The 25489-nt window shown below is 31.7% G+C and overlaps 1 protein-coding gene across 3 annotated transcripts in view; it reads left to right on the plus strand.

The window, feature by feature from the left end:
* Positions 1-25489, plus strand: part of LOC126740403 (ATP-binding cassette sub-family D member) — a 131943-nt gene that overhangs the window by 88436 nt on the left and 18018 nt on the right. For all 3 annotated transcript variants that reach the window (XM_050446418.1, XM_050446416.1, XM_050446417.1), the window contains exons 3-8: positions 42-262; positions 8191-8330; positions 8391-8571; positions 23183-23433; positions 23490-23744; positions 23847-24005. In XM_050446418.1, the coding sequence (XP_050302375.1) occupies positions 42-262; positions 8191-8330; positions 8391-8571; positions 23183-23433; positions 23490-23744; positions 23847-24005 (1207 nt within the window). The remainder of the gene's footprint in view (positions 1-41; positions 263-8190; positions 8331-8390; positions 8572-23182; positions 23434-23489; positions 23745-23846; positions 24006-25489) is intronic.

Here is a 25489-nt window from a genome sequence, read left to right on the forward strand (position 1 = left end):
TTTCAATAAATAATGAGTTTTATATAATTATTTTTTTATAGGTAAGGATAATGATTCCTAGTCCGTTTTGTACGGAAACGGCACTGTTAAGCGGTCACACGATGTTCTTATTGCTAAGGACGTTTCTTAGTATTTACGTAGCTAATTTAGAGGGTGCTATAGTTAAATTTATAGTGAAAAAAGACCCCAACAACTTTATTAAGCAGCTGATGAAATGGTTCGCAGTAGCTATACCAGCTACTTTTATAAATAGTATGATTAGGTAAGTCATCTTTTAAAATTAGCGTTTTGCTATAAGCTTTGGTTGGCCGATTATATTTTTAAACGATCTCATAAATATTCGTTTATTGCGGCTTTAAATAAATATAGAAAACTGGAATTTAAACTGAAAGAAATTACATTTTTAAACTATGACAGTTATCTCAGAAAAACATATCAAGAAGTATAATATTTCTTATCAATTAACTACTAATTTAAGCAACACGTTTATCATCCGAAAAAAAATACAGCTTTATATAATCAGTCACCGAATTATCTTAAAGCTTTAACAGATTTTTGTTATCAAATATTACCTAATTATAAAAAAAAATTAGAAACAACAAAAAATAAATACTTAAAGAAGGTTTATTACATAAGGAGTTGCTTGTTTTATTGGTTATTTTTCTGAAAGAGCAAAAACATGTATGTAGTAATTATTGGGATAATGGGCTAATGAATAGGAATAATAATTGCTTCTCAAAATTTCTTGACTATGTTTAACAAAAGTTTTATATCAAAGTTAGTAGATGTTTATATGTCAGTTCGATAACAAACCTTTCTATGTACGGGGTGATTAGTTTATGAGGGGCCTATACTTTTTCTCAGAATCTACAGGGTGTGCAAAAAAATTTCTTACATAAGTGTTTTAGTTTTATTTGAGTTTCATTAATACAGGGTATTCAAGAAATACTGCACCGACATTAACACCATAATTTCAAATGGAACACTCCGTATATTTTTATATTTTTGGGTTCCTTGGGCGAAATAAAGGTAACTTTCATAAAAACTACCTACCTATCCGAATTTTGTATAGTTTAGACAGAAATTAAGCTTTTGTATTTTTTTAGCAAATTCATGTCCTCGGCATACAGTGTTTTGTAATGCTGGTAATTAAGACTTTTTAATAAATTTAGTATTTTATTATCCGTGCTTGTCGTATCCATAGCTACAGAATACTAGTTAAACCACTTCTGTGACATAAATTTATTATAATTGTACAAAAAAACCGCCTTAAAAAAACAGCAACATAACGCTAACTAAAGTTTAAAGTAAGTGTTCAATATGCTCTCCATTTAATAGTGCATGTAGTATTAACAACTTCTAAAGGTTCTATCGCATTGGATACAAAATCTGTTTGATTTAAGTAGCATACAGCCTCTCTAATACTTCTTTGCTTGTATACAGTGTCCTTTAATGTTTCCCACAGGAAGAAAGCTAACGGAGTAAGATCTGGACTTCGGGCTATCCAAGAGACTGTTCCATTTTGCCCTCTCCAACGGTTGTACTGTTGGCTTAGGAAATTACTTTAATTGTGGCTCCTGTGATATGGAGCACCATGTTGTTGTCATATTAATTCACCACGTTGGTAGCCCGGTATTTTATTTTCTATTAGCGATTGTATTTCAATCCTTGCCATATCTAAATATCTTCTTGATTTCAAATTTTCATTAAAGAAAATTGATCCTATAATTTTTGAGGGATAAATTCCCCACTACACCTTTACGGATCGTCTTCCCTGTTTTTTCACTTCCAAAATCTTTTTTTTTTATTTTTATCGCTCCATTAATGCGTATTTTTCCTATTTGATAATTAGATGTATGAAAAATTGACTCGTTAGTCCAAATAATTTGATTAAAGACATTTTCATCGAAATTCATCTTCATTAACTTATCACAAAACTTTGATCTTCCATCATAGACTCTTTTTTCTAAATGTTGAACGGGTAAAAATTTAAAAGATTTACCGTTATTAATTTTTAAACAATCTTAAATCGCGCTTTTTGTGACATTTAACTCCAAAGCGGCTTGCCTGGTGGAGTTTTCGGGTATATCCTCGAAATGTAGAAGAATTTCTAGCTGCTTTTCTTCTGTTAGAACTCTTCGGGGTCTGTTCTTAGGTCTTGGGAGTAAAGTACCATATTTCTTGAATTTTTCATAGATTTTACCAAATAACTTCTTTTCCGGAAATTGCCGTAACGGAAATTTTCTTCTATACTCTTTGAGCGCCAAAACTTGACCTTTTGAATTTATTAAAAAAATGTTCAAGCATATCTACTTTTTCTTCCCTTGTATAAATTTTTTTAAGAGAGATTTCAATTTAAGGAATATTAATAACTACTAAACTTACAATGTAAATTTGTGAAAGTATTATTCTGTAGCTATGGATACGACAAGCACGGATATTAACTATTGTTATTTCACAGCCTGCTACGGTGAAATAATAAATTATTTATTGATTTATTTATTTACGGAATACATTTACAAAAAGTTTGTATTCAAAACAGTTTGAATATTTATCACAGGAATGTAAATAGTAAACAATGTTTTTTTTACTTAAGGGCATAAATAGAGAAACTTTTTGTATTAAATATTTTAAATTAAATAGGTCTCGTTTGAAGCAGTTCGTTTTCAATTGTGAAGAAGCCTATTTAGTGTTAAAATGCCTCGAGGTATAAATTTATCTGAACAAATAAAAAAACTTATAATTAAGAAGCACAATGCGGGAGTGAAACAAGTAACAATCGCTAGAGAACTTGATCTTCATAAAAGTGTCATTTGTAAACAAATCAAATTGTGGCAAACTAGAGGCACTACTGCCAGCATCTCTAAGCCAGGTAGACCCAAAAAAACAACATCTGCAACTGACAAGCTAATTAGACGATGTTCTATAAGAAATCCATTTTTCTCCGCCGAAGATATAAAAAAGGCATATCCCAGCATTTCCCTTTCAGTTCGATCTATTCGAAGAAGAATTTATGTGACGCCAACTTAAAAGCCAGGAAACCAGTAAAAAAACCTTTCTTTTCAACGAAAAATAGACAAATTCGTTTAAGATTCGCAAAAGAACACTTACATTGGACCTATAATCAATGGAAAAACGTTTTATGGTCAGATGAAAGTAAGTTCAATTTATTTCGGTCAGATGGTATGAGATGGGTTAGACGTCCCGAGAATGAAAAATTCAACCCAAAGTACACTATTCCCACAATCAAACATGGAGGCGGTAATGTGTTGGTGTGGGGATGTTTTTCCGGGCATGGCGTCGGTCCACTGGTGAGAATAGATGGTATCATGAATAGCCAATATTATCTAAACATCTTAAGGAATAATATGCTTCCATAGGCCGAGGATAATTTGCCGTTAATTTGGAAATTCCAGCATGATAACGACCCCAAGCACACTTCTAAAATTGTTAAAAATTTCCTAACCTCTCAACAAATTCAAGTTCTGAAGTGGCCAGCTCAAAGTCCAGATTTAAATCCCATCGAGAACTTGTGGGAGTACCTAGACAAAAAAGTTCGACAAAAAAATCCGAATAAGTTCCGAAATAAAGACGAATTATTCCAAGTCCTAAAAGAAGCATGGAGTGAAATTTCCGGAGATATTATACACAATCTTCTTGAATCTATGCCAAGACGGTGTAGTGAAGTTGTGAAGAATAACGGTTATGCCACAAAGTATTAGTGTGCTTTTATCCACATTTTGTATTATAACATAATTATGTCATAAAAATAAAAAGTTTCTCCGTTTTTGTCCTTAGAGAAAATAAATTTTGTTTGCATATTTTGTAATAATTTATTTGTTTTCATTTTTTTTTCTAACTATTTTCGTCACTACTAGATATAACCATAAACATTATTTACAATTACTTCGAATTAGTTTTAATAAGAAAAAAAATAAAAATATTAAAAGTTTCTGCACTTTTGGCCTGCACTGTATATTCAGATACAAAACTATCTATAAATCAATGAAAGGTGTAGATGAGTTAATTAATTAAAGCCCCTATGAAATAATATTCTTTAACTGCCCCTTAAAAGATGTAATCCTAGAGTCAAAAAAGCTTATCTGTCCTGACAGACCATTAACACTAGCAAAATTTATTCAAAGAGCGTTATTATTGTATTGGATTTGAAATTATATCTATATTTTTTTTTAAATACTATATAAAATACAGGGTATTCCATTAAAAAAAAACTCAAGTATTGCGAATTGAAAAATATATCTTATTACCTGAGACACCCTGTATGACTTTAAAAGACCCGGACACCGTCGATCAATAGGAGGTAGTCTTCTTAAGTCGTGGTAAGAATTTTATTAAATAGTCTTAATTACCAGCATAACAAAACGCTGTATGCCGAGGGCATAAATCTGCTAACAAAATTACAAACCCTTAATTTCTGTCTAAACTTTACAAAATTCAGATAGGTAGTTCTTATGAAAGTTACCTTTATTTCTCCTAAGAAATATAAAAATATACGGAGTGTCTCATTTAAAATTCTGGTGTTAAAGTCGGCGCAGCACTTCTTGAACACCCTATATTAATGAAACTCAAATAATTTAAAATTTTGCTTAAAACGAAAACACAAAGAAATATATAGGCACATCCTGTAGATTCTGAAAAAAGGTATAGGCCCCTAATAAAACGGCCACCGACTAAGCAGACTCTTTCTCTTAAAGATACGTTATTATAAATACCTTGCCATTTTACCTCTTCTACTAGTAGTTAACATAAAATAGACTAAAAGATATGATTTAAGACAAGAGTTTTGAAGCTTTTGTATTCTATGTATCTCTAGAGGAATCAAGAGATTTTAACTTATGATCACATAAATTTAATGGGGATATCACATTCTGAGCCGTTTAAATATTTTTCTCTTTATTCCCAACGTTTTGGCCTATATTAGGCCTTCTTCAGGGCTAACAGAAAAAATCAAGGCTTTTCGTTTGACAGTATAGTAAGTCGAACATTAGTATGTGTTTTGATGATTCCATTAAGTGTCTAGTGAGGATAGTGCAAGCAACAAGATTAAATTATGTTAATTTCCACTAAAGAAGGCCTGATATATGCCGAAACATTGACAATAAAAATAAAAAGATTTAGAACAGCTTGGATTTTACTTGACCCCACATCCAACTTAACCCTTAAAACTCATAACAATTAAACTGGGTCACTAAAATAACATATTAAATTACATATTGTGTTCCTGAAAAAATCGTTTTTAAAGCGAAATAGTGAGTACTAACTTTTTAGACTTTTTAGATAAAGGGAAACATATTCTTTGAATCTCAGTTTGTGATCCATTAAAAGTTAGAAGAGTTTTTAAAAACAATATTATCATAATTCATTTTAAGTCGTAGGTGATTCAGAATATTAAAAATATTTTGCCCAAATAAATTTCTTTGAAATTAACTTTTAAAAAATTCGCTGTGAAAAACTCCCAAATCATGCTTGACTTTTTTGGTTTTAGAAAAAAAATAAATAAATTTTAAATTTTACCACGCTGTTTTTCAATTAATATCAACTTTCAGGCTGTAATTCTTCTATGTACCATTAATTTACGGACACCCTGTACACTTTAATATTCATATTTGATGATATGCATTCAAAAGCTTTTGTAAATTAAAGTAACTTCATTGCTATCTAGTGCTTTAAATAGGTGATCAGACACTTGTGATATTGCACTAGCTTAGCTATATCATTTTCGAAAACTTAATTGGTATTCTGGAACTAAATTATTATGCTTTAATTATTTCACTCTGAATTGTTAGTTAGTAAAGGTAAAAAGATAATATCAGCTTGCTTTTATTATTCTGGAAATTGGCTTTTATTTCCTAACAAAAATTTACTATTTGAGTAAATGGACTGGGTAAACTTTTTTCTGCTCTTATTGCACTCTGCACAAATCTGATTTTAGGATAGTAAGCTTTACTAATAATTTTAATTGAAGGAGCATGCATATCTATTATATTAGGTAGTTATTCGTTAAAAACATCTAACTTGGTGCCTATTCCTTTCATATTAAACATGTATATCTAGGGCATTAATTAAACGAAGTGACCCTGAAACTGTTCATGATTCATATTATACAAATTTCTATATGAATAATCTAATTTAAGTGACTCACGTATTTTAAAATCAATTTGACAATAAACAAGCCTGGTCCGATATTCTAATGTTTTTTTTAAACTTTGCAATCCCTAACTGAGTCGATACTCTATATTAAAAAAATAAATTCTTTAAAGAAATTAGGGTTATGTATTCTTACGTAATTTAAGTATTTATTTTTGTATTTGTTTCGTTCATCTATTAAGATAATGAAAATAAAATATCTAAAGAAAAGTAAAAATTCGAATTTAAGATCCAATCTACAGCAATGTGTCATAATTTCATATTGTTAGAATTTTTCTTGAAGGTAGATCAGATTTCCTCTTTAGCATTTTTTTTTGATAGTTGATATATAGGGTATTTCAGAACTATGGGATCAAACTAGGGGTTGTTCAGTGCAACAGTAGAATCACTACATAATATACTACACTAAAAATTTGATCCTCGTTTTGAATGATTTCAAATGCTGCTGTTATTCGTCCAGTTAAGTCTAGCTCTGATTCTACTGGAGTTTCGCAGACTAAAGACTTTACATGTCCCCACAAGAAAAAATCGACCGACGTTAAATCGGGTGACCTAGGAGGCCAAAAAACTGCTCCACCTCTGGCAATCAAACGGTGCCCAAACCGCTGAGCCAAATACTCGCATACTTGTACAGCAAAATGAGCCGGCGCTCCATTATGCTGAAACCACATTTGCTGTCTAACGTTTAGTGGAACATTTTCAAGGAGTTCTGGGAGAACTTCCTCCAAGAAACGCAGATAAATAGGTCATGTTAACCGTTCCGGTGGAAGGTATGGCCCAATTAAATAATCATCAATAATGCCTGCCCATACGTTGACAGACAAACGATTCTGATGTTTTCTTGGAAAAATTGCATAAGGATTTTCTTCTTCCCAAACATGGCTATTCCTACTATTAAAAATACCGTCTCTTGTAAAAGAGGCTTCATCGGTCCACAAAACATATCGTAAAAAATTTGGTTGTGCAATGATGTGATCCAGAAGCCATCGACAAAATTGAACTCTAGGATGATAATCGGCTGCAGTCATACCTTGTATCGCAGTCATACCGGATGTTGTTTAAAATCATTTCAAAATGTTGTTTGGTATCATGTACAAAAGGTTAAAATAAATGCAGCAGATCCTATTTAGGTAATTAATGTTTTTTATAAATTTTAACGCGTCTTAGGGCCATAGTGGCGTAGTGACGCATTTCCGGACATGGGTTCCTATACTCCAATAGATTCTTCTGTTGCACTGAATAACCCCCAGAAGTTTGATCCCATTGTTCTGAAACACCCTGCAGATTTGTTGTATGTCTCTAAATAGTACAAATAAATACTTTTGTTCAGTCGAAGAGGTCAGGTCTTTTGTCTAAAAATTTTTTAGACCAATAAAACATTAATATTAAAGTTTGTTTTCCAATGCTATCAATTTATGGTAATTTTTTTCGTTGCAAGCAGTTGATGTTTTTGTTTATTTCTTAGACATAGTTAAAGTACTCTTTACTTATTAACTAATTTTATAAACCAGCCAATTTAAGTTATCTTAGATCTATCCCGAGGAGTCAAAGAAGCAGTTGCTAACTATTCAACAGAATAACACATAATAATTGAAATAAAATATTAGGTTAACTGTCTGATAAAAAATGCAATACTACCGCGAAAAATAGCTTAAATCATCTTAAAAATGTGTAAAATGGCCGGAAATTCAACTACCTGGAACAAAGGAGAATGATTTTTCTTAAATGGTTTAGGTTTAAATGCTCCGAAAGGGTGTAATTTAACATAACTTTACTAAGACTACCTGGGACAAAGAAAAATTGCTAGAAATTTTCGGAATAAATTTTTTTACTGGAAAGCAATGACTTTTACTTGTTTTTTTTAATAATATATTTGGAATAAACCACTTAGAAAATCAATTAAAAACTGTAGTTAAGAATAAAGTGTGAAACAAGAATAGGGTCACCGAAAGACAATACAAAAATTAATGAAAGTTCAAACAATAAAAATAGTCTTTTAACGGGTAAATTTTTATATTGCAGATATTTAGAAAGCAGAATAGCTTTAAGTTTTCGTTCAAGACTGGTAGAACATTCATATAAACTCTACTTCAAAAACCAGAGCTACTATAGAGTAACAGTGCTGGATGGTAGGTTAGATAATTGCGCGCAGCGACTTACAGGTGAGATTATTACTAGTTTGATCTTTGTAAAAATTCAAAAGTGAATGCTGTATATTCTAGATGATATTGAAACTGTCGCAAGCACAGTTTCGCACCTTTACGGACAAATAACGAAACCGTGTTTCGACATTCTACTGATGGCCGTTGCCTTAGCCAATTTGGTGAAGTCTAGGAATTCCAATTTACTTGCTGGACCAGTTATTATAAGCGGAGTAGTAGTTGTTTCTGCGTTATTATTAAGGTAAGATTGACGGTATATGTTTTTTGTATTTTAATTGGGGATAATTGGAAGGATAGTTGAACCAATATTTTGTATCTAATGATTTTTCGTATTATTAATGAGAAGTTAATAGGTTGATAAGAATACTCGAGAATTTTAGGAATTAGTTTAATATCACCAAAAAACGCAGAATTTTATTATGCAAAAGTATATTCAATCAATTAAATGTTTTTCTAAATTGACCATTTATACAGTAAGCGGCGCAAATATGGAACAAATTCAATAAAAAATAAATGAGGGCGTGTTCGAAAAAACGCTCGCAGACGTCGATTTTTTTCAACAAAAATTTTGCTTACAGACTGTCTCATGTAGTCGTGGTCAATACCAACTTTCTTATTTTAAATGGAACACCCTGTATGTGATTACATTTTTGGATTCTAAACAAAATTATACAAATTTTGATGTAGTCTTCACATGCCATACTTTTATTCGACTGTTCATCTAAATTGCGCGGTTTCTTTTATAAATTGTTGATTTTAAATACCCCCAAAGAAAAAACTCCAGGGGTGTGAGATCTAAGAATCATGCAGGCGATTCCATAGGACCCCCCTTACCAATCCATTGTCCAGGAAATGCCGCATTCAAATATTCGGGTACCTGACGAGCAAAATGGGGTGGGGCACTATCCTGTTGAAACCAAATAGATCTATTTGGCAAATTAAGCTGATTTGGATTTAGAAAAGAAATTGCGAGAGTTGGAATTAAGTCATTTTAAAGAAATTCTAAATATCGGTCTCCGGTAACAATTTGAACGAAAAAAAGTCCTATAATTTTATTATTTAAAATCCCTGCCCAATTATTTTTGACGTCTTGGCCGCATACGATTACTCATTGTCCCTGTTTCTCTCAATTTTCTTTCAATTTTACTTACTGTACTTCTTGTACTGTACTTCTTGTACTGTACTTCTTGGCCTTTCGGGATATTTTACGTTAAGCAAATTACAAACTTCTTCTCGAGTTCTTTGTTTATCTCCGTATCCAATAAAAATTAAAATTTCAATTCGTTGAGTTTCATTTAAAAGAACCATATTTACTTTAAATACGCAGTGACATAAGTCGTATTTGACAATTTACTTACCACGACCATATACCTTTTATACCTTAAGACATGCTTTAGATACTTAAACCATTTTAAATGCATTTTTTCCATATTTTTTGACATGCGTGTATCATATTTTAAATGGTTTCAGAAAAAAGGAATTAAAAAGTGAAATCCGTTTTTTTTTTTTTAATTTTTAGTAGAATAAGTTTTAGAGCCTTTTAAATTCATAAAAACAGAAATTTTCAAAACCGCGTATCTTAGAAACAGTTGAATAAAAATATGGCATGTGATACATAAAAAGGTTTATAATTTTGTGTAGAATTCAAAAAATGTAATCACATACAAATGAAAAGAATGCGCAACCAAAAATATTAATCGACGTGTGCGAGCGTTTTTTCGAAGACGCCCTCATTTATTTTTTACTGAATTTGTTCCATATTTTTGCCATTCACTGTATATGGCAGACATTTCAACAGATCGAAACGCTTGCATCCGAGCAATTTTGCATTTACAATTTTTTATGAATGACAATAATGTACAAGAGACCGATGATGATGACCGACCATCCTCTCGTTTTGTCCCTATATAAGATCATGACATTATTAATTATTAAATGAATATAAAGTTATATAAAAATAAAATTTTGAGCGGCAATCACGGCAAAACCTGCAATATTTTATGATTTACATTAATCTTGTTGAGTATTATTTTATGTTAAATTTTAGTATCACAGTGTAGTTGTCACATTATACCTATGCAAAAGGGCATTTATAATCAATAAAATCACTATATCAAACAAATCACCCCGGCACTCGGGTGAGCTGGAAGACCGTATTTTCTATGGCTCCCTATTTTTGTATATTTCTATATTAAGCCTAATATAAAAAATTCATCCCTAATCAAATTGTCCCACAAAAGCTGTCGCCAGCTCCCGTACTATAAGTTTGATTACAGTCGCGATTTAAATTGTATTTCTCATTCTTGATTAGACATATTTGATGAAATTTTACGCCTTCATAATAGAAACTCTTTGGGCTCTGATCGTATCCTATCTGTTTTTTTAACTATGTGTGTACTCTGAGAAAGCCTTTGCATCACCTTTTCAATATTTGCGTGACATCAGGCAAATGTCCCGATTGTTGTAAGGTAAACTTTATAACACTAATTCATAAAAAAATGACAACAGAACTGATATTTGTAACTACCGAGGTGTGTGTATTCAGTCTGTAATTCTTAAGTTATTGAACAGGTTGTTTTCTGTACAATTTTCATGGCACTGTAAGCGATTACTTAGCGATTATCAGCATGGTTTTTCTTAGTGTTGATCTGCGGTAACTAACTTGTTTACTTACCAGCATGATCTGATCGGTGCTTTTGAGGGGTCTGTACAGGTTGATAGTGTGTATATAGGCTTCTTAAAGACCCTTGATAGGGTTGGTCATGGCAATCTGATTAGGAAATTTGTAGCTATAGGCCTTAGTGAGACATTCGTCGAATTTTGTCATAGTTTTTTATTACTTACAGTGCCTATCTGGTGTACCTCAGAGTTTGCATTGCCCTGTTTTTTTTAAATCGTTCATGAGAGATTTAAGTGTTGTAATTGTTCATTCAAAGCATTTTGCTTCTGCTGATGGTTTTAAACTGCATAGATCCATTGAGACATATCTGGATGCTGAGCTACTTCAACTGGATTTAAATAATATTGCTGAGTACAGCACTCAGCGATAGTCTGGAACTGAATCTAAATAGTGTGTATGTATTTCGTTTGGTCGTTTTAATAAAATTATTAATTGTCAATACACAGTCAACAATAATGAACTTAGGTCAGTTGATAGAGTCAGTTGATTTAGGTGTTCTTTTTGATGCCGAGCTAACTTTTTACTGCTCATTTTGGACATTATTAACAGGAGTTTGTGTAGTCTTGGATTTATCACTAGATAAATATATAGTGTATATATTTCACGTTACTATTTTAAATTACTTAATTGCTCCTTGATTCGTTCTTTGCTTGAGTATATGTTTGTAATTTAGTCCCCTTATTATGTTGATCATATTGAATGCATTGAAGCTATACAGAGAAGATTCTTAAGATTCCTTGCTTTTAGAACTGAAGTGAATATTTTTTATAATTATTATAACTACTATAATGTTATCAGTATCCAGTTTGATATCCCTAATCTTGAAATCAGACGGCATCATTCTGGTGCTTTAACATTTCATAAGATCATGAATGGTTTATTTCATTGGCCTACTATCTTGGGAGCAATTTCTTTTAACATCTATCAAAGAAGGGTTATTTCTCCTATGTTTCCTTTACTCAGTTTTTATTCAGCCCTCTATGGGTTTTTTTATTCATCCACTTTGCGACTTTGCGTTTCTTTGATGAAAATAGCTTGGATCCATTTGCCAACGGCTTACGGGCTTTCAAATCAAAAATAGGCTTTAACCTACGTCCCTTGTATAAGTTATTTTTCTGTGAAGTTTTTAGCGTTGTTAATAACTATTTGTTATATAATTAAGATACAGGTTGTTAAAATTTATTTTTTTGTATTTTCTCTATAGCTCAAGTTGTTTTTGAAATATCGACATAGAAACTGGGAATCGGAGGTTTTTTGGGGATGAGAAATATTAGTTTTTTCTATTTTTTTACATTAAGTGTAGAGGGCGCTAGTTACACCATATTCACACGCTGTTTAAGTCGTAACTTTCTTACTAGTACTGTTCTATTATTTTTTATTAAAGTAACCAATAGAATGACGATTTGTAAGAAAAAAAGGTGTACTAGATTTATTTGGGTCAAACAAGGCGTTTTATAAATATTTGAATTTAAACATTCTAAAGCATAGTTAAAAAAACACTTAACTGAGATACAATTTATAATGAAAAACACCACTTAAACAAATACGCAAAACGTCTACCATTCGCTTACAGCCATTTTCTTAATCCTTCCACCAAATAGCGCCCTACTTGGAATAAAGTTCCTTGTTTATTCCTGATAACATTGGTGGAATTATAATTTTTTTGCAATAGTTGCTCTCGTGCACGGATTTGTTCTGCATAAAGTAATGACTTAATATAACCTAACAGAAAAAATCAAAAGCATTAAGATCCGGGCTACGCGGAGGCCATGTAAATGCACTGCCATGACCAAACCATCTGTGAGGCAACCATTATCTAAAAAATTGCTCTCATTTCACTATTGCAATATTCATTTTAATAAGGCTTTTATTTCCAACAGTCACCCACTTACAGGAAATACAGAAAGAGTTGTGTACAACAGGTTTAAGGTTTAAAATTAAATAATACAATATAATATTACGCTAAAGGAGAAGTTATGGAAGAGGCTTATAGGCTAATAAAGATTTTAGAAAACATACATTTACTCAAAGTATTACCTACCTACAAAATCTCTAGGAGAAATTCAAGATTTAAGATTATTGATTAAAAAATCCTACTAAGAAAGACATTGAAGCAACAAAGATCAAAGTTGTAGTTACAAAGAGTATTAAATAAGTTACGCATATAATAAATCGGCGACCTTCTAAAAATGTTATTTATTGCTCTATTACACTGAAATGTTCGAGAGTTTCTAGAGTTTAACCTGGGAACAACAAAGTAAATTTGATTTAACAATGAGCTACAGTCGATTTTATAATTAACTAACTTATATAAAAAGACCACGGCCGCTACCATACGGCGGTCGGCTAAGGCTTTCATGTTAAAACGTGCAAGCATTATATCTTGACATGTTCCTCTTGCTGGATAAACACCATCGGTCTTGTACATTAAATATTTTAAAAATCTACGCTGAATTGACTCAATTTTATCAATCTCCACCTGATATTCTGGATGCCATATAATTGAAGCGTACTCAAGCTTGGAGCGAACAAATGAGCATTGTGTTTAGGCATTATTAATTATCTAAAGTTATTCCGTTTTTAATTAACAGACCTATTTTTCAAATTAATAAGTTTTAAAACTAACGTCAATATTCCTGACATTAGTTTAACAAATAGATTTAATGTTAAGTATTCATAACTATATCCGTGTCTTATCTGTAGTTTCATGTTTAGAGTTTTTGATTCTGTAACAACGTTTAAATGCAAATATTTCGAAAACGGATTTTTTAACCGAAATAAATGTAGTAGTCTGTAGTTAGATCATTTCTAAAGCTGACATCAAAGTTCTATGTTAACGTGTGACTTATCACTGAACAGAATATTATTAAGTCAATCAGATTAAAACAGATGGACTATTATTGTTTTGACCAACGTAGGACAGTTCTTAAATCATTTTTGATGAATGCTTACGTTATTTGGATTTTAAATGAAATAAATATTTTCTTAAAATTTTGTAAAAAGATGATTTCCACATTACACCACTTGTGATATTTTGCAATCGGATTCTTTTGTTTTTTTTTTAAATTATTGTGACACAAATCTTCTACATTCTCAGGAGCAGTTACAGTCCTTAAACGACCATAACCACTTAAGCTGGACCTATTTCTTTAAAGGTTTTTACCAAACAATTTGACCGAATACTTTATGTGCCATTCGTAAGCTATACGTTAAAGGCCATTATTGACCTAATATCAAATGTAAATATACCATATTTTGTAATACAATTTTTTTCACATATTCTCGTTTAGGAACTGACCAAACAAAGGCCAAATATTGCAATTGAATCTCTTTTACTAGTTTGTTTGCTTTTTTTCAACATTGATATTGTTATTAACATTAAAAACACGCGTTTAATATGTAACATAGACTGGAATATTTTTGCCTAAGTACCATAGGTTAATGACACAATACGCAATTTCAACCATGAAGACATGTGGTTTAAATAACATGATAATTAAATGTCACTGTAAAATTACCATAATAGATATCAAATTGAAAGCAATTTAGTGCAAGTTCGAAGCTATAAATGAGGTTATAACTTTTTGATGCTAAAAAATCATCGAGCGTATATCACGCCCAACCTTGGTGAACGGAAAGTACGTTTAACAGCCGTCGAACTTTGAACATTATTTTTGTCAATTATTTTATTAATTGGGGGATATTGATGTTCCTGTGTCTTGTTTTCACAAACCATTATACATAATTTGTTTATAGACTTTTTAATTATGTAGTATCGATAAAATTCTCATCTGTAATCATCAGATTCAACAAATTAAGTTTACAAGGTTAAGGTTTATCCAAAAACTAAAAAATATATTTACTGAATGAATTATTAATTAGAATAAGTGCAATAAACATTTTTACCTTTTTTCCGTTTTTTACCCTTTTTTCAAGAATAAAAAAAAGTTGTATTTAACTTTTAACAGTTTGCAACTTTTTTGCACCATTTTTTAAATCTTGTGATCATTTTATCCTAATCTTTTAAATCACGTAAATCTGTAAAATAATATAATGTCTATATTATAAATCTATATTTTAATAAGAGAGGGTGAAATCTTTCTAGTAGTAATAACTAACTAGTAGTTCTATCCTCCTAGATGGAAAATGTCCATTTGTTTTGTAAACAATAATTTTAACAAATTTTCTTTGTGCACTCTTAAGTTGATCAATGTATTTAGCCTAAATTGGTGACCATATAAAAGCACATGTTCGATTCTTGATCTTACCTAACTAAGGTATAGTATTTTAAGTGCTTAAATGTTCACAAATTAGAACTTCGAAACATGAATCGTTGAAGTATTGTTGCCTCTGGCCAGACTATGTGACGTTCAAATAATAGTTTAATTAAGTTTAATGACATACGTGACTCCTAGTGTCTTAGAATGTGTAGCACATGTTTATTAATATGTTATTCTAGGTTATTAAAAAAATATTAAAAAAGTCGTGGCAAAGTACTCAAATCTATCAAGATTAAGCAACTGGTTATTAATAATAATAATAATAATAATAATAATAATAATAAACAAAATTTATTACTTTTCATAAACGAGTACAAAATATAATATAAAAATTAAGAAATACGCAATGTCTATGAAAAATAAAAGGCCGTGTTACGTCAGTATTCTGGTACGCAGACCAGATACTGTTTAGGCGCTCTCTAAAAAAATGTAAAAAATATTTTAAATTACAGATCATAACAGTTGAAACTTAAAAATACAAAAACACATTCAGCGACATCACACAAAAAATCAAAATCAAAATAAAAGACCAACTTTATTTACTGACGTAAAAACAGAATGTCTTTAGTTTTTCTTTGAAAAGTAGAACAGGCCAGATCAAATAATGTAATCTTTTAGGAATTCAAACTGGAAGCCAAATTATATGAAAGGCTTCATTTAAAAAGTTCTTTTCTGTGTCGAGGAATAGTAGGAAGGTGTAAATTGCGTAAGTTACGATTATTGTTGTTAATTCTAAAATCTGCTCTATTATACAAATATTGGGGAGATTTAAATTTTATTAGCTTGTAGCCCAACAAAATGAAGTGTAGTTTTCTGCGGTTATACATATTAAGCCAGCCGATGTCTATAAGCTTATGAGAGATCCGATTTCTGCGGCGTATCCCAAAAATAAGGCGAAGGCACGCATTTTGTACTTTCTGAATTCTACGAGAATCAAACTGATCAAAACATGGGCCATATACTGTGTCACAGTGGTTAAAGTTGGATAGCACTAAGGAGTCACATATGTAGATGTTATTTTAATTTTTGCCTAAATGCCTAATTGCTTAGAACGGCGCAAAACAGACACATTGTTATTCACGTCAACACTTTCTCTTGCAGCGGCGATATTTTCAGCGGTCCTTGCACTTTTTTGTCGCGTTGGTGGCTTATTATCCAGAAGAGTGTACTCCCGTTCAAACTTATTAATTGTGCGCCTTATTCCAAGCTCAGAAGGCCGTCCACGATGGCCAAAATCTTCTCTAAGAGCACGATAACAGGCTTTAACCGATTGCGCATTTTCGTAATACCTTTTCACGATAGCTATACGTTGCTCTTGACTTAAAAGATTCATGATGAAATGTCAAAGTATACTTAACACAACTGACGCTTGATCCTCGTTTTGACACATACCATTTTGCGTACATGGCCCACTAAACTTCTATCAGTAGGTGGTAGCTGTAGTGGTACATAGCTTTTTAATGGTAGACCCATTAAAAAGGCTTACACTGAAAATAGAAAAAAATTACTAACTTTTTAATATCTCATCTCAAAAATTTGTATATATTACTCCGTAAGTGATTTTACTACTTGCTTTGTATTGGCAAGTAGTAATGCTCTTAAAATTAAAACAAAAATAGAAAATTGTATATATAAAGTGTAATACATGTTAAATAAAATATACAAAAAAAATTTATTACAAAAGCACTTAACTTAAAACGTGCGACAATAAAACAAACTCGTGCCGCAACTGCTTGACACAAAATACTTTATTTAACACTTAAAGTGTCTATTTAAGGTTCACTTAATAAATGCAGCTTAAATTAGCCGTGTTGTTTCAAAATTACGATCCTTTCAAAAATTAACAATTTCATTGGTATAATTAACATTAGAAACATTTGTATAGTTAGGACCACTATTTGACTAATGACTTTCACAAAGACTAGGGTAAACCACCCAGTTATTGGACATTTAAGGATTTTACAAAGTTTGAATTTACGCAAAAAAAAATATTTTTTTACCTAGAGACTTGAGTGATTGCTAGTTTGGATCGAAAATATATTGGATTTATACACTAGTATTAACAAGATTAAGATAAAGGAGTAATTATTATTTACAAAAAAAAATCTGGGACTATGTCAAAAATCTGAGTTATTGGACAATAAAAAAACAATACGCAAGGTACGATCTTTTAATTTTTTATTTAGGTAAAAACGCGTTAAACTCAGTTTTTTAGTCTACAAACATGTAATATAGGCAAATTCCATTATTAATCATTATTAAAAATGTGTATATTCATTTTTATATAAAGCAAAAAGTTCATCCACTTCTTGATCCTCGTCCTCATCATTTTGTTTGTCTGCGTTTAATTCACTTAGATCATCGTCGACTAGTTGCTCACTATAAAATTGATTATTTTCGTATATTCCCTCATTTTCTGTTTGATTTTGGTCAATTAAAATATTCTCCGACATGTCAGTCGGACATGTTACTTCCTCCGAGTCGATAGCTTTTACCATTTCATCTTCTTTTTCTTCTAGATAATTTATATTTGTCATGCTCGCCAGATCCTTAAATCTTCGTTCGCCAATGAAGACATTTTGTTCTGTTTCTAAATCCTCAAAATTCTCCTCACTATTAATATCTTCATCATTTTCTTCTTAGTAGCAGTTATGACATAAGAATAAATCGTTATCATCTACATCGGGGACATGCTCCTTATGTTTTTTTGGATACATATGTTATGAAACTTTTTATGGCAAATATTACATATCCATGTTTACTTTTGGCTATGCGTTTCTTACAGACCGAGCAGAGGGCATCTTGTTTATTTTCGGTTGATTTACAAACTTTTTTATTTTTTAGGTTAGGTTTAGTTGCAACCTGTTGTTAGGTTAGCAGCTTTTTCTTTCCTTTTACGTTTTTTTTCAACCTTTTTATTTTCTTCCTCCAACTTAAGAGCCTTTTTAGCCTCAAAATTTTCCTGGTAGGCTCGTGAAGTTATAGCAAAAGATACACGTTCAACTTGGCGCTTATTTTTGCGCTCAGGTTTATCAGGAATTTTAAGGAAGTCACTAATACATTTACCTATTGGTGAAAAGCTAGGTGTCTTGTTCTTCGAATCGGTACCTATTTGTTCGTTTGAAGGCGCTATTATCCCATTGTCAGGAGAAATGGTTTGTGTTGAATCATTATCTTTCGTAATAAGTACATTAGCAATTACATGAACTTTCTTACTGTTTGAAGCTTGACTTGAAATCGAATCAGTTTCTCCATTGAAAGTTTTCCTGCCTAGATTCATAATTTTTTTCAGTGTCATTTTTAAAGTTATTTGGTTCATTCATTGGATTGTGTTGATTAGAAGATTCCTCCAATTCTCTGACATTAGGTTTCTTGAAGAAACTCCACATCTTATGGAGGGCTAAAAACTCAGGAGTAAATCCTTCTTTGATGAGAATGGCGTCATATGATTCGAATTTAGTAATAAGGTCAGCCCCAACAAAATTACTAAAAGTCTCTTCATCCATCATTACAGGAGCAGATATCATTTCCTAAATATAAAATAAAATAATATGAGAAAAAAACGGAAGTAAAGTAAGAATAACTTATAAGCTTACCTCAACAGTTTCATGGAGCTTTCCCAAGCATTTAGAATAGTCAATAGCATCCGGATTAAATGGATAGAGTCCGCATGCTTTAAAACCATTGATAAGCATCTCTGTTTTGACTGCTTCTGTCACCACCTTTTCTAATAAGGGAGCAAAAGAGATTTTATTTAAAACTTGTCCTGGATTTTGCTCATAATAATTTCTAACAACTTTTTTCCAGCCCATCTTTATTGATCTAAATACCGCAACATCACAAGGCTGCAATAGTCGAGTTGCATTAGGATAAAGGGCAAATACTTCTATTTGTAGGTCATTGCAGAGAATACTTAGATCATATGTTAAGTGGGACTTATGCCCATCCAAAAATAATACAACTGGAAACTGAATATTGTTTTCAACTAAGTATGGATGGAACATGTTTTTAATATAATCATAAAAAAGTATCTGATGTCATCCATCCATTATCGGATCGCCCGATTCCCTAATTTGGATTCACTGTAACGGTTATTTTTTTCCGGTATTCTTTTGTAGGGATATATTATCATTGGTGAAGCTATCATCCCTGAAGCCGAAAAGCAGAACATAACAGTAATATTTTCTTTCTGTGATCCTTTATCTATTTAGTACACGTTTTTAACACCTTTTCCAGCGAAAACTTTTCCAGTGCTAGGACAAATCTGAAAACCTGTTTCGTCCCCATTAAAGATTCGGGAAGGATTATTCATATTAATATTTTTTATCGTCAGGTAATCTTGAATTTCTCTAAACCATTTCCTTATATCTTTTTCAGAGACACAAGCACTTGCGTTGCTAACTGCTTCACTGGTTCTTTGCACGATTGTCGGATTTCTCCGTAGGAAAGCCTAAAAAAGCCGCCAATGAAAACTTTAAAAAAAGTCCTAAATAAGCATAAAAAATGTTTTTTAAATACATTTACCTTAAACCAACAGTCGACGGGTCTGTTATTGTTAAACGGATTTGGTCGTGGATTTTCGATTAGAAACTGTTGAACAATGTTGAGAATATCTAATTTTTTTCTTGGAAATCCTTTATTTGCCAACTCTTCTATCCTCCTGTAAGAATAATCGCGTATGCATTTACTATATTCATACGGTTAGATGGTAGATATTTAACCTACTTTACAAGCTGTTGTGCCTCTTTTAAGGTTAATATAGGTGATGGGCCGCAAGTTTCCTTATGATCAGGGTTTTTGAGTTTAAATTCCAAGGTGGACTTTGGAACGCCATATTTTTTAGCCGCCGTCCTTAATCCCAGTCTATTATTCTTAACCTCGTTAATTGCGGTGTCCATAGAACTGGTATCATATTGACCCTTTTTAGGCATTCTAGCAATACCTAAATTCAAAAGTAGCTATTGGACAGACCAGTACCATTTATTGGACAATGTCCAATAACTGCTCGACAAAAGAATATTTCAGGCAAACCTATATTAAATTAACCAGAATTAAAGATTTGAATTTTCAGCCAAATAACCAAAAATAACCGCCAAATTCAGTTATTGGACAAACGTCCAATAATTGAAAAAAAAAGGTTACTCATTTCAGGTATTGGACACCCCTTATATTCTAACCTAACTAATAATACCTTCTGTCATGAGCCTTTAAATTCTTACCTTAATTAGGTCCTCAGGTATTACGAATATCCTAGACAAAATAACCACACTTTTGAACAATTAAAATAAAAAACTTACAAAATTAAATAAAATTAGGAATCTTGTTTTTATTTGTTTAAATGAATATGTCCAATAACTGCAACATGTCCAGTAACTGGGTGGTTTACCCTACGTTATTTTATTTTTGTTTTTTCTTTTTCATAAAATTTATAAATTATGTAGTTTTTACCAAAAAATGTTGTAGTCCAGAATATTAGACAACTACTCTTTCAAACGTCTTTATTAGGTCAATAAAGTCGCATACGGTTATTATTTTATCTGTCTATAATAAATAAGAGATCAGTCGTTATCTGTTCTTTTGTCAATGTTGGTGACCAGTTGTTAGATGGTTCAAGCAGTGTTATTCCTCTGTAGTTATCGTGGTTGATTTTTTTCTTGGAAAAAAGCGAATTCGTAAGTTTTATCAGATATGCCAAAAATATTGCAAATGTGGAATATTATTCAACGAAACAACATATATGACCTTCTTCAAACAACTAATCTCAAAAAAACTTTAAGGTCTAAAGTGGTAATAGATAACACATAAATCCAACAAGTCATGAGCTTCCTTTACTTACAAAGCTTTAAGTGTCTGCTACATAAAACTTTTAACAATCCGACAAACGATGTCAAACCACAAGTCAATAAAGCTGCAACAATAGGTTGTTTAAGAGACATTATCTAGAAAAACAGCCAAATGCCTTTTGACGAGAAGTCGGATACTGCATTAAAAATAATTGCGTCTTATTCCTCTCTCCAACTCATGTAACAAGTTCTTAGATTATAATTCAAGTAAAATCGATATAAATGAATTGGGAATTTTTCGCACAAATAAAAAATAAGTTGAATCGTACAAAAGATTTTCAGGTTTAAAATATTCTATTTATTAAGATTTTAAATTCCACATCCATTTTCTAGGTTCCTTATAAAAAGTCTCAAATAACATCCACATGCAATATAAACTTAAGAAAAATATAATTTGAGTAATCCTCTTCGATGCACTTAATGGCTTGGTGCGTTGCTGATTTAATGTTGAAAAAAATATAATAGTCTCGAGTATCTTTAGTTCTTTGTACAAAAGTGCTTCGTTGATCTCAGTGAGAAAACTTGAAAATATTAAGCAAGTGTCAGAGCGAGCTTTTTGGTAGTCGCCACGATTCAGATAGAGATTGGATCTTTCTGGGTATTCTTGATACTTTGGAGTACAGTGATTGACCACTTCTGAGACAGATCTAAGCTGGGTGGTTGATAATGACGTGTTACTTTCTATGTTGGAGTACCTTGCCCAATTTTTCTTCTTTAGCCAAGTTTTGTAATCATCCTCGGTTATAGTCATGTCGTGAAGGCTTTCACGATAAAACTTAACATTTTTTGAGGCAGTAGAATTTGGTATGAGATTTTCCCCGACGGCAGAGGATATTTCAGCTCTAGAGTTGCATCTCAAGTTAAATTCTTTTGGTTTATTTATTTTCGATTCTGCAGTTTTTTGCTGTGCGTTAAAAATGTAATCGTGATCTGATATGTACAGTTGATGATTAATATCAGTTTCGGATTTAGATTTTTTTATCGCTATTTCATTATCGAAGGGTAAATTTATTGCAAGATCGGAGTAACTGGAATCTATATCCTTTTTTGTTTTAAAATATTCCTTAACGGTACCTTTTCTAGACATACGTTTTTTTGGTGGATTAACCTGTACGCCTTTACTTTTTGCCGGTTTTGCAGGAGAAATTATTACATCTTCATAACATTTCTTATCAATACACGGATAATTTAAGTGCTTTGGTAACTTAGCTGCTTGATATTCAATTCTTTTTATGGGACGTTTTATAATTTCGTTAGGCACTTTTTCTTTAGCCTGTAAAATAGGCGAATCGCCAAACATTTTCTCTGAATATTTTATTCTTGACTCAGTGTCTTTTTTGCGGTGTTTTGGAGTTGCATGCATCTTACTTAATACTTCTAGTGACTTTTTGGTTGATTTCGGATCAATTTGGGCTGAAGCGGTGTGGTAATTGACAATAAAATTTTTTTGCATTTTGAAATCATTTTTCACCCTATTTACTGACATACGGTCTGAAGAATCTTTTTCCACTAATGTATTTTTGAATCTAACATCTTTACATATGTTTGAACCATCTTCAGCTTGCTTTAAGTCGATTAAAATATCACTTTTGTAAAAATTTAATAATGCATCCAGTTTATTGTTGTCTCTGGCATCTGTGGTTATAAGTTGCGGCTCTTCTTCACATTGTTTGCAGATTTGCTTGAAATCCTCATCATTTTGTCGCATATATTTTCTTTTTGTCATTTCTTCGATAAATTTCAACGCGTTTTTGTTATCTTGTGAATCATTAAAATCATCATTTAATATCAAAATTGAACCTGATTCTTCTGAAATATTATCAAGATTAAAGGATATATTATTATTGAGTTCTTGGTCAGCATCATTTGAAGAAATATCGCTGTAGCGCCGCTTCGCTTTGACGCATCTGGTGAGTGGATCCATTTTGGTAATATTTTATTTTTAATATAAAAAATTGCAGGTTTACAAAGTGTCAATTTTAAAAATATGCGTCAAAACCTTTGATATAGTGTTCTGCAATCAGATTTGATAATTTGGTTAAATTTTAGGCTGGTCTCTCCAAGATTTGGACATCTAGTGGCTCTAGAGGCTGAAAAGAAAGGCTACCTACGTCACGTCCATGGACGTATCGTTCAAAATGCTGAAGAAATTGCCTTCTATAATGGACATAAAGTTGAACAGAGTCACCTTCGGAGCGCCTACAGAATCTTAACCCAACATTTAGAACACATGTTTGCCGTAAAACTGTGGTTCGTTATGCTTGAACAATTTTTGATGAAGTATGTGTGGTCTGGAACTGGTAAGCTGAATTGCAATAAGTTGAAAAAAATTTTGTACCGACTGTTTTATTTATAGGTATGATTGTGGTATCCCTTCCTGTCTTTTTACCGCAAGTGATCACATCAGCTAAACCAAAGAAGCGAAAACTTTTACCTTTACCATTGCCAGACTCCGGTTCAATAGAAATATCTGCAGATCCGAATGTGGAAGTCGGAAATACTGATGGAGTGAGCGACTCTGTTTCGGAGAGAACTCATTACTTTACTACTGCAAAAAATCTTCTGCTTACTGGCTCAAATGCTGTCGAGAGGCTTATGAGTAGTTACAAAGGTAAGAACAAATTTTGTGTGGACGTTTATGTTATCAAAGGGGACATTTTTATAGTTACTTTACTCCATCTTTTAGATGTTTAATTTATCTGTGGGTTTTTAGATATTGTGGAACTGGCAGGTCATACCGCACGTGTGGCCAACATGTTCACTGTTCTCGAAGAGGCCAGCCATGGAGTTTATCATAAAACTGTCGTAGCTAAAAAGGAAAAAACTGGCGACTTCGAGGTTGAGTTTAACGGAGACCAACCCGTGGCTAAAGGTAATTTATAATTAGCATTAATTGTACTTATATAGTTCATACGTTCACGTTATAAAGCCTGACATATACAGTAGTGCGGATTTTACATATTTTCCTGCAATTAAATAAATACATTAACATGTGTCAACAGTTCCTCTACAATCAAAATGTTTCAAACACAATTTTCTATTACAAGCTGATATTTTCTTTAATAAAATTTACTTAAACGACAAAATGCTAACAAACAAATCGAACTTGGCAAACACACAACAAAACGTCGTTTGTCATGTTTAAATTTCAAATTGGGAAATTTAAATAGTTAATTGTACTACAACTCAACCATATCCAAGTGGCCGATGACATTTGGATACGCAGTGGCAAAACCCTTTGACGAAGACCGTAGCTCATTTAAAGAACTTCGGACGTAGAGGCCTGTTAGTTTACATCGCGGTGTTATACTGGTGTTTTTTGTGTATTTTCGAAACTTGTTAATTTTAAAATGTCTTAAAAGTAAAATAAAAAAATTAATTATTAATTGGTCAAAGTCAAGAATAAGTAATTATACTCTATTTCAGAAGTGTATAGAGCAATAAACTGGGGCATTCCGTTCTGTTTGGCTACATTTCGTGGTAGTTCATAGGCGCAGGTACTTATAATATTTATGAATTTAATTTTCACGAATTAAATGACTTTATTTTGAAAGAGATTAAATACTAAATAAATACTTTTATTCCTTTTGTATAGGTACCTATCTTTTAACGCTTTGTAACATGCAAAAATGGGGTCAGGTAATATATACAGACTATAAATACTTTTAAATCATATTTTAAACGTTAGTAGTCACTGCTACGCTGTAGTGTAATCACAATATTATTATCCCAATATTTAAAAAATGGAGGTATTCAGTCCAACGAAAAGATGTACTAAAAATTCTCCACTATCGCTGAGTGAAAAAGTTATTATTTTAAATGTACTTATTTTAAATTTAATTTTCACGAATTAAATGACTTTATTTTGAAAGAGATTAAATACTAAATAAATACTTTTAATCCTTTTGTATAGGTACCTATCTTTTAACGCTTTGTAACATGCAAAAATGGGGTCAGGTAATATATACAGACTATAAATACTTTTAAATCATATTTTAAACGTTAGTAGTCACTGCTACGCTGTAGTGTAATCACAATATTATTATCCCAATATTTAAAAAATGGAGGTATTCAGTCCAACGAAAAGATGTACTAAAAATTCTCCACTATCGCTGAGTGAAAAAGTTATTATTTTAAATGTACATGATTGCATAAAACACGATTACCCTAGTTTTACTGTGCAAGAAATTGTTGAAAAATGTTCTCGAATGAGTGGAATTGGAAAGTCCACCATTTTCAAATTGTTGCGGGAAAGAAAAGTAGCAGGTCAAGTGGAATCTCCCAAGCAAAAGCCAGGGCGACCTACAAAAGTCCTTGATGAAAATGCTAAATGTATAATTCGAAGAAAAGTTCACT

Source organism: Anthonomus grandis, chromosome 9 (genome assembly GCF_022605725.1).
Source record: "Anthonomus grandis grandis chromosome 9, icAntGran1.3, whole genome shotgun sequence".
In the NCBI taxonomy this organism is placed as follows: Eukaryota; Metazoa; Arthropoda; class Insecta; order Coleoptera; family Curculionidae; genus Anthonomus; species Anthonomus grandis.